The 9788-nt window shown below is 51.5% G+C and overlaps 1 protein-coding gene across 4 annotated transcripts; it reads left to right on the top strand.

Annotated features, from left to right (window-relative positions):
- The first annotated feature begins 1039 nt into the window (after positions 1-1039).
- Positions 1040-8246, top strand: TSEN34 (tRNA splicing endonuclease subunit 34). 4 transcript variants are annotated; one of them, XM_021706913.1, is made up of 7 exons: positions 1040-1177; positions 2079-2325; positions 2476-2592; positions 2713-2788; positions 2843-2893; positions 2983-3240; positions 7751-8246. In XM_021706913.1, the coding sequence occupies exons 2-7, from the start codon at positions 2083-2085 to the stop codon at positions 7936-7938; spliced, it is 933 nt and encodes a 310-aa protein (XP_021562588.1). In that variant the 5' UTR covers positions 1040-1177; positions 2079-2082; the 3' UTR covers positions 7939-8246. The 4 variants fall into 4 exon arrangements, with proteins under 4 accessions (XP_021562588.1, XP_008072049.1, XP_021562586.1 ...); XM_021706911.1 differs by lacking the exon at positions 1040-1177 and having other exon boundaries at positions 1945-2325; positions 2476-2595; XM_008073858.2 differs by lacking the exon at positions 1040-1177 and adding an exon at positions 1689-1770 and having other exon boundaries at positions 2476-2893.
- Positions 8247-9788: the final 1542 nt, after the last annotated feature.

The following is a 9788-nucleotide window of genomic DNA, read 5'->3' as shown; positions in this document are numbered from 1 at the left end:
CCCGCGCCGCCCGCTCTTTCGCGGTCCGGCTGGGCTGCGCGGAACGGGCCTAGGATGCGGCTGCCTTCAGGACTCCGGGATGGGCAGGGAAGGAGCCCCGGAGCGCGCCCCCGGGAACGCGAGGCGGCGGCTGAACGCGAGTCGGGATCTACAGTGGGGCTGAGAGCCGCGAGTACGTGAAGGGGTGGAGCCTCGGACTCGGAAAGAGGAGGGGCCTGACGCCTCGGGCCCGAGGCGGAACACGACGGGACCTGAAAGCAGGCGGGGTCGGGAGCTTGGCCGTCACGGCGGGGCGCTCTTCGGGTTCTTTCGGGCACAGTCGGGAGCGGGAGCCGACAGTTTGGAGGCGGGGCCACAAGCTTCGGCTTCCGTCGGAGGCAGTCGAGAACTCGAGCGCTCTGCTCGGATGTGGGCGGGGCCACATGCTTCGGGCTTACTTCGGAGATACTCGAGTAGCTACTTCGGAGATAGTACCTACTTATTTCGGAGATAGTCGAGTACCATAATCGGAAGCTGAAGCTTCTAGCTTGAGGCGGGGCCCCAAGCTTCGGCTGACTTCGGAGACAGTCGAGAACTTGAGCTCGCAACTCGGATGTGGGCGGGGCCACACGTTCGGCCGAATGTGGGTGGAGTCACAAACTTCGGTTTACTTCGGGAACAGCTGGGTATCAGTGACGCTCGAGGGATAAGCGGATCCAGCCACTTCGCCAGATTTAGGGCCTCGTTTCCGGGGGGCGGGGCCACAGACTTCGGCAACACCAAAGGGGCGGTGATCAGGAGTATTTATTAAGGGGCGGAACCCGGGGGCGGGGCGGTGTAGGGGGCGGGGCAAAGAGGCTCGCGTTCCTCAGTCGAGGAGCCGAAGGGGCGGAGGGAGGTGCTCTGAGGGGCGGAGCCGAGGTGTCCCGATGCGGGGGAGGAGGGCGGGGCCACGACCCTGCGGGGGCGATCCCGGACTTTCCGCCACGCTGAGGAGGCGGGATGACGAGTTGACGCAGGGGGTCGGCATGTGGCGGGAGGGGGAGGGGTGGCGGGGACTGCGCGTGGCGCGCTACGTAGTGGGTGGCTCCGCCTCGATTGCGAGTTGGTGTTTACCAAGTGACTAGCTGTTCCTATCGGAGGACGGTGGGACGTTCTGAAGGGAAGCGAGGACGCAGACTGAGCGCTCCCAAGAGGGGTGAGCCCGCCAGAGCGTAGGATGGATGGCGGGTGCCCAGGGGGCGGAACCTTTGGTTGTGGGGTTCGGTTGTGGGACAGGAGCTCCCCAACTGGGGCGCACTGGCTCTCAGAGGGGGCGGAGCCACGGGCTGAGGGATTGCCGGGAGCCGGTGACGCCCGAACGCCGAACCTTGGCTTGTGAAGGGGCGGGGCTTACGGGTTCGGCCGAACCGAGAATACCCGAACGCCGAATCCCTCGCGTTCGAGAAGGGGGCGAAGCTCGGATTCGGTTGAGCCAGGGTCGCCCGAAGGCCGAACCTTCGGCGCTCGGCAGAGTGCGGGGTTTCGCACTGTGGGAGTCTGGTTCAGACACGAAGGCCCGATAGCCGAAAGGCTTCGGTGATTCGGAAAGGGGAGGAGCCAAGGCCCGCGTCCCCGGAAGAGGGTGTGGCCTCGGCGTTGCCTTGCAGTCGACTGTTCCCGACACCGGACGGGGACACCCGAAGGGAGACTCGCGCCTAGCAAAAGGACGGTGCCAAAATGCACCTTTCTAAGGGGGCGTGGCGCCGTGCTGGCGGGGTTTCTTTTTGAGACTCGAAGGCGCGATGGCAGGTACGGCAGTATTGGTACAGAGCCCGATACGGACCACGGGGTCTCGAGGGCCGAGCGGGACCCAGGGGCGTGGCGAGGGTGGGGCCTTGTCTCTCCCGCGGCCCCGGGGCCTAGCGGGATCGCCTGGGGGCGGAGTTCAGCTCTCGGGGCGGGGCCTGGCCCTCGAACCCGGCAGGTGGAGGACCGCGACCCGAGCGAGGCCCCGCCTCCTGGAGCCAGGGGCGGGGCTTCGCCGAGACCCCAGAGCCTGTCGGCGTGCTAGGGGCGACGGGCTGCTGTTTCGGTGACTGCTTTGCCCCTGCCTGCAGGAGGATGCTGGTGGTGGAGGTGGCGAACGGCCGCTCCCTGGTGTGGGGGGCCGAGGCGGTGCAGGCACTTCGAGAGCGCCTGGGAGTGGGGGGCCGCACGGTGGGCGCCCTGCCCCGCGGACCCCGCCAGAATTCGCGCCTGGGCCTCCCGCTGCTGCTGATGCCCGAAGAGGCTCGGCTCCTGGCCGAGATCGGCGCTGTGACCCTGGTCAGCGCCCCGCGCCCCGATCCCCGCCACCACAGCCTGGTAAGGAGGCAGGGCCTAGAATTTCCGGCTCCCGTGGGAGAACCCTGACCCCGTGTCCCCGAGGCGGGAGGGACCCGGGGGTCGGGATTCCTGGCTTCCCGAGGGACCCCAAGCTGGGGTCCTGAGGTTCCAGCTAAGTTTACTTCTCAGGACCTGGCATCTTTCAAGCGCCAGCAAGAGCAGAGCTTCCAGGAGCAAAGCGCCCTGGCCGCCGAGGCCCGCGAGACCCATCGTCAGGAGCTGCTGGAGAAGATTACAGAGGGCCAGGCTGCCAAGAGGCAGAAGCTAGAACAGGGTGCAGGAGACGGCGGGAACCTGGAGGCCGGTAGGAGCCAGAAGGCCAGCGGGAGCAGAGCTGCAGAGGAGAATAACAACGAGGAGGGCCAGGCTGTAAAGAAGCAGAAGCTAGAACAGGATTCAGGGGCCAGCGGGAGCCCGGAGGTCAGTGGGAGCCAGCGAGCCAGTTGGAGCCTCAAGGCTAGCAAGAGCCTGAAGGCCACTGGGAGCCGAGTTGCAGAGGAGAATGAGACCAGTGATGGCCAGGCTTCTGGAGAGCAGGAAGAAGCAGGTGAGGGTGGGGTTTGGAGGACGGGATCTTTTAAGCTCCCGGGGTTGGGAAGACCGTGCACCTTGGATTTATCTCTGCTCCTCCCCCAGGCCCCTCCTCATCCCAGCCAGGATACTCAAATGGCGCGGCCCCCTTGCCCAGGTCTGCTCTACTGGTCCAGCTGGCCACTGCCAGGCCTCGACCCGTCAAGGCCAGGCCCCTGGACTGGCGTGTTCAGTCCAAAGACTGGCCCCATGCTGGTCGCCCTGCCCACGAGCTGCGCTACAGCATCTACAGAGACCTGTGGGAGCGTGGCTTCTTCCTCAGTGCGGCTGGCAAGTTCGGGGGGGACTTCCTGGTCTATCCTGGTGAGTCTGGGTTGGGACCTCTGGTGACTGTGCCTTTCCTCAGAAACCCGGTGCATTTTTCCTTTTTGTCTCACTTTCTCTTAGCCTCTGAAATTCATGGGAGGACAGGGAATCTTTGGAGGGTAGTTTAGTAACTTATCAAACACTTCTTTTGATCTAGAAGATCCACTTAGAAATAGTTAGCCATGTATGCAAAACATTGAGAAATATGTTTTGCAGAAATTTTCACATTATTGAAATGGAGACGTTGGTAAATAGCCAAACTGATTATTAATACATTAGTAGTTAAACTTGTCAGTTTGGTCAGGTATGGTGGCTCACACCAATAATCCCAGCACTTTGGGAGGTCAAGGCAGGAAGATGTTTTATGTTTGAGACCCGGGCAACATAGTGAAACAGGAGTTTGAGACCCGGGCAACATAGTGAGACACTGCCTCTACAAAAAAATAAGAAATTACCCAAGTGTGATGAAAATGCCTATAGTCCCCGCTACTTAGGAGGCTGAGGCAGGAGGATTGCTTGAACCCAGGAGATCAAGGTTGTACTGAGCTATGATTGTGCCACTACACCCCAACCTGGGTGACAGAGTAAGACCCTGTCTCTTAAAAAGAAACAAAAATTGCAGTTTAGATGTCAGAGAAACATGGTATTAATTATTAGAAATTGATATAGGCCCGTGTATGTATATGAAAAATATGACCAAAGAAGAGAAAAAATAACAGTTGTCCCAACTTGGTCAACATAGTAAGACCTCATCTCTATAGAAAAATCAAAAAATTAGCTGGGTGTGGTGGAGTGCAACTGTAGTCCCAGCTACTCAGGAAGCTGAGGCAGAAGGCTATTTAATTACAATATACAAATAATATGTATATGTCTACATACCCATATAAAAATATAGTTTACTGCTTACTATATACATTTTCCAACATCTGTTCTTTTTCCATTTTTTGAGTTGGGGTCTCACTCGGTCACCCAGGCTGGAATTCAGTGGCATAATCCTGGCTCACTGCAGCCTCAATCTCCTGGGCTCAGGCAGTCCTTCTGCTTCAGTCTACTGAGTAGCTGGTACTACAGGTGCGTGCCACCATACCCAGCTAAATTTTGTGGAGACGAGGTCTTGCTGTGTTGCCCACGCTGGTCTTGAACTCCTAGGCTTAAGCAGAACTCTCACCTCCACCTTCCAAAAAGTTGGAATTACAGGTATGCGCTGCCATATTTTGAATGGATCATGTTTTGAATGAATCAATGAATAAATATAGGAAATGTGGTAAATGTACACAGTGGAATACTATTCAACCTTAAAAAAAAATTGTCATTTGCAGCAATATGGATGAACCTGGAGAACATTATATTCATTGAAATAAGTCAGACACAGGAAGACATCACATGATCTCAGGTGTATGTGGAATTTTTTATTTTTTTTTGAGTTGGAGTCTCACTCTGTTGCCCAGGCTGGAGTGCAGTGGCACACTCATGGCCACCACAGTCTCAATATGCTGGGCTCAGGCGATCCTTTCCCCTCAGCCTTCCAAGTAGCTGAAACTACAGGCACATACCACCGCACCCAGCTAATTTTTTGATTTATTGTAGAAATAAGGTCTTGCCCAGTTGCCCAGGCTGGTCTCTGACCCGTGGGCTCAGGCAGTACTCTCACCTCGGCCTCCCAAAGTGCTGGGATTATAGGCGTGACTCACTGGCTCAGCCTGTATGTGGAATTTAAGAAAGTTGAACTTATAGAAGCAGAGTATAGAATGGTGGTTACCAGGGGTGTGGGAGAGAGGATTGGAGAGTTGTTGGTCACAGGATACAAATTTTCAGTTAGACAGGAGGAATAAGCTCAAGAGATCTATTGTATAACATAATTATAGCTAATAACAATGTATAGTATTCTTGAAAATTGGTAACAGTAAATTTTAAGTGTTCTTACTACAAAAAATGGTAAGTAATGTGAGGTAAAGCATGTGTTAATTAGCCTGATTTAACTATTCTGCAGTTATATATATTTCAAAATATGTTGTACATGATGTATGCAATTTTTTTTCTCAAAAAAAATTTGAGGCCGGGCGCAGTGGCTCACACCTGTAATCCCAACACTTTGGGGGGCCGAGGTGAGAGAATTACCTGAGCTCAGGGGTCAAGACCAGCCTGAACAACATGGTGAGACCTCAGTAAATAAAAAAATTAGCCAGGTGTGGTGGCGCATGCCGCAATTCCAGTTACTTGGAAGGCTGAGACGGAAGGATCGCCTGAGCCCAGCAGGTTGAGTTTGCGGTGGCTATGAGCATACCACTGCACTCCAGCCTGGGCAACAGAGTGAGACTCTGACTCAAAAAAAAAAAAATTTTGGCTAGACACGGTGGCTTATGCCTGTAATCTGTACTTTGGGAGGACAAAGGGGGAGGATAGCTTGAGCCCAGGAGCTCGAGAGCAGCCTGGGCAACATAGTACGACCTTGTTTTTACAAAAAAATCAAAAAATTAGCCTGGGTATGGTAGTGCCTGCCTGTAGGCTCAGCTACTTGGGAGGCTGAGGTAGAAGGATCATCTGAACCCAGGAGATCAAGGCTGCGGTGAACCATGATCATGTCATTGCACTTCAGCCTGGACGACAGAGTGAGACCCTAACTGGAAAAAAATATATATATAAAGGAGCTTTAAATAAGATAAAAAAAATAAAAGGGAGTACCAAGTAGATTAAGAGAATCCTGTCAAGCAAGTAGAAAAAGGATGTACACCAGCCCAGCTATAGTGGTGATTGCCTTTGGGAGGAAATTTGCATCAGGAATAGGTAAAGAGAACTTTTGTTGAGTCAGATAATATTTGAATTTGTAGAAGGGTGCCTCTATTGTGTAACTAAAAGGTTTTTTAAATAACTGTGGAAAATGACTTTTCTTGTTCCCCCTAAACCGTGGGAAAAAAGAACCATCTGATAAGTAGTCAGGTCTTAGTTATGCATTGAGGTCTGTCTATTAATCTTCTGCACATGAACTGAGAGCCATAGTCTTTTTAACCTAGATCAGGAAGATTTGGAAACAGGCTTAGAAATATTTGAGAGATTCAGACCTTCAATACTAATATTCTGGCAGGGCATGATGGCTCATGCCTATAATCCCAGCACTTTGAGAAGCTGAGGTGGAAGGTTCACCTGAGGCCAGGATTTAGAGACTAGCCTAGGCAATGTAGTGAGACCTTGTCTCTACAAAATATCAAAAAATTAGCCGGGCATGGTGACATACACCTGTCGTCCCAGCTACTCAGAAGGATGAGGCCAAAGGATCACACTCTAGCCTGGGTGACAGAGTGAGACTCCGACTCAAAAAAACAAAAAAAAGGACAGAAACATTTGAGAGTTTCAGACCTTCAATATGAATATTTCCTGGACAAGGATTATCTGCCTGTCTGGCTCCTGATAAGGTAGGTTCTTGCTGGAAGCCCTGCTGGCCAAACCAGACCTTGTTTTATACCTGTTACGATGGTTTCTTCAGATGGGTGTCTCATGACCTTGGCTTGCAGATTTATGACCTGTGATTTAATCTTCTGTATAGGGCCCTAGTAAGGTTCCTACTCTACTTGGTCACATTTCATCTGAAGCCCAGGTCAGATCTGGACCTCCACCTAGTCGTTCACATATAGATCTGGTTACTAATGTGCTTCAGTGGTAGAGTTGAGTATTTGCAACGTGACCCACAAAATGGAAAATGTTTATTGTATGTATGTATGTGTGTCGAGTCTCACTCTGTCGCCCAGACTGGAGTGCAGTGGCACACTCACAGCCACCACGGCCTCGACCTGCTGGGCTCAGATAATCCTTCCACTTCAGCCTTCCAAGTAGCAGGAGCCACAGGCATGCACCACCATGCCTGGCTAATTTTTTGATTTATTGCTCAGGCTGGTCTTGAACTCCTGAGCTCAAACAATCCTCTCACCTCTACCACCCAAAGTGCTGGGATTACAGGCGTAAGCCACTGCAATCAGCAAGAAAATGTTTATTTTATTTATTTTTATTTAGTTATTTTTTTAGTTGGGGTCTCATTCTGTCACCCAGGTTGGAATGCAGTGGCATGATCATGGCTCACTGCAGCCTCGACCTCCTGGGCTCAGGGTGATCCTTCCAACTCACCCTTCCCAGTAGCTGGGACTACAGGTGTGTGCTACCACCCCTGGCTAATTTTTTTCTTTATTGTGGAAATGAGGTCTCGCTATGTTGCCCAAGCTAGTCTCAAACTCCTGGGCTCAAGCAATCCTCTCTCCTCAGCCTCCAAAAGTGCTAGGATTATAGGTGTGGGTCACAGCACCCGGCGAAAGTGAGCATCTTTATAGGCGTATTTTAGTGCCACGATACTTGTAAGAAATAAATTCCTAGAAGTGGATTAGCTGAGTCCAAGGGAATCTGTTTTCGAGTATCCACAGTGATTGCTAAAGTTATCTCACGTTTCCTACTAGTGCGCATTTCAGTGCCTCCTGGCCCTCTGTTGCTGGGACTGGCTTCAGCACCTCTGTCCTTCTCCCAGGTGACCCGCTGCGCTTCCACGCCCACTACATCGCTCAGTGCTGGGCTCCTGAGGACCCTATCCCACTCCAGGACCTGGTGTCTGCTGGCCGCCTTGGGACCAGCGTGAGAAAGACGCTGCTCCTCTGCTCTCCGCAGCCTGATGGTAAGGTGGTCTACACCTCCCTGCAGTGGGCCAGCCTGCAGTGAACGCCGGAGACCCAGGGGGATGCGGCTGTGTGTGCGGCAGGAGACTTTCTAGATGGCCCCAAGCTCATCTCCATGTGGGAGGCTAGGACCCCCTCCTGCCTCTTTCTACAGTTAGTTTTTGATTCCAGGTTTTTTAACACTACTTTCTTTTTATGTTCCTCCATGTTTCAAAGCACTTGTTGGCTGACTGTGTTGTTTTTTTAGTTACCTATTTCCACTTCTTGAAAGTGGGGACTGGGTTTGATTCATCTATGTTTTCTACAGAGCTTAGGTTCCAGGAGATCTCAATAAACTTGTTAAATAAATGATGAGTTGGTAGTTTGAATCTTTATGACAATCCCGGAAGTGTGGGTGTTTTTGTCTGAACATACAGATGAAAAAAGTCCTGGTGGAGGGGCAATGACAAGGTCACACAGCTAGTAAGCAGTAGGGCTGGGCTTTAAAACCTGGTCTTTGGCCAGGCGCGGTGGCTCATGCCTGTAATCTCAGCACTTTGGGTGGCAGAGGCGAGAGGATTGCCTGAGCTCAGGGGTTCGAGACCAGCCTGAGCAACATGGTGAGACCTTGTCAGTACAATAAATAAAAAAATTAACTGGGCATGGTGGCACACTCCTGTAGTTCCAGGGCTTGGAAGGCTGAGGCAGAAGGATCGCCCGAGCCCAGCCCAGCAGGATGAGGCTGCGGTGGCTGTGAACATGCCACTGCACTTCAGCCTAGGTGACAGAGTGAGACCCCAACCTAAAAAAAAAAAAAAGCTAAAAAAATAAAATCTGGTCTTTTAGCCTAGGCACACAGTACACCTCGTCTGAACAAAAAATTTAAAAAAATTAGCCAGGCATGGTGGTGTATGCCTGTAGTCCCAGCTACTTGGGAGGCTGAGGAAGGAGGATGGCCTGAGCCCAAGAGTTCAAGGCTGCAGTGAGCTGTAATTGTGCCACTGCACTCCAGCCTGGGCAACAGAGTGAGACCCTCAACTAAAAAAAAATTAGCTTTTGCTGGCCATTTCATATGAATGGAGCCATACACATGTAGTCTTTTGCATCTGGCTTTCTTTACTTCATGCATACTGTTTTCTAAGTGTGCTTTGTTCCATTTTATTGCTGAATATTTCATTGTATAGCCATACCACATTTTGTTTATCCATTCGCCAGTCAATTGGCATTGGTTTCCAGTTAAGGATAAGGTTTTTTATTTGTTTGTTGTCTTGTATTCCCTTGTTCATGCAGTATCCCCAGGTCCAAGAACACTTTCTGGCACATAGTAATACATGATTGCTGAATGAATGAGTGGTTTAAAACACAATTTCTTTTTTCTTGAGTCGGGCTCTCACTCTGGAATGCACTCAGGCTGGAATGCACTCGCTGCAGCCTCGACCTCCAGGGCTCAGGTGATCCATCCACCTCAGCCTCCTGAGTAGCTGGGACTACAGGCTGGGACTATAGGACTACATGCCCGGCTAATTATTTTTTTCTGTAGAGACAAGTTCTCGCTATGTTTCCCAGACTCGTTTTTAACTCCTTTGCTCAAGCGATCCTCTCACCTCAGCCTCCTAAAGTGCTGGGATTACAGGTGTGAGCCACTGTGTCTTGCCTAAACCACAATTTTTTGCTCAAGGCTGAGTGAGATAATTTAGGACTTATATAATTTATATAGCACTTTCTAAACATTTTAAATATATATACATTTATGATATTTTTATTAAGGCGAATTATAGCATACTATATACACTTCTGCAGCTTGCTTTTTTGATATACACAGGCTTATCTCATTTTTTTCTTTTAGTTGGAGTCTCACTCTCTTGCCCAGGCTGGAGGGCAGTGGCATGCTCCCAGCCACCGCAGTCTCAACCT

The sequence above is a fragment of the Carlito syrichta genome, unplaced genomic scaffold (assembly GCF_000164805.1).
Source record: "Carlito syrichta isolate Samal-C Ts95f unplaced genomic scaffold, Tarsius_syrichta-2.0.1 Scaffold316208, whole genome shotgun sequence".
NCBI classification, from domain to species: domain Eukaryota; kingdom Metazoa; phylum Chordata; class Mammalia; order Primates; family Tarsiidae; genus Carlito; species Carlito syrichta.
The sequence above is the reverse complement of the archived record's forward strand: the minus strand, read 5'-3'. Positions and strand labels throughout refer to the sequence as shown.

What these genes read in the sequence shown, in the direction of transcription:
- TSEN34 (XM_008073858.2), top strand. Translation starts at nt 2,083, where the DNA reads ATGCTGGTGGTGGAGGTGGCGAACGGCCGCTCCCTGGTGTGGGGGGCC. An exon ending in ATCCCCGCCACCACAGCCTG is followed by an intron (nt 2,326 to 2,475) that starts GTAAGGAGGCAG and finishes TTTACTTCTCAG; the next exon opens with GACCTGGCATCTTTCAAGCG. An exon ending in GGACTTCCTGGTCTATCCTG is followed by an intron (nt 3,241 to 7,750) that starts GTGAGTCTGGGT and finishes TCCTTCTCCCAG; the next exon opens with GTGACCCGCTGCGCTTCCAC.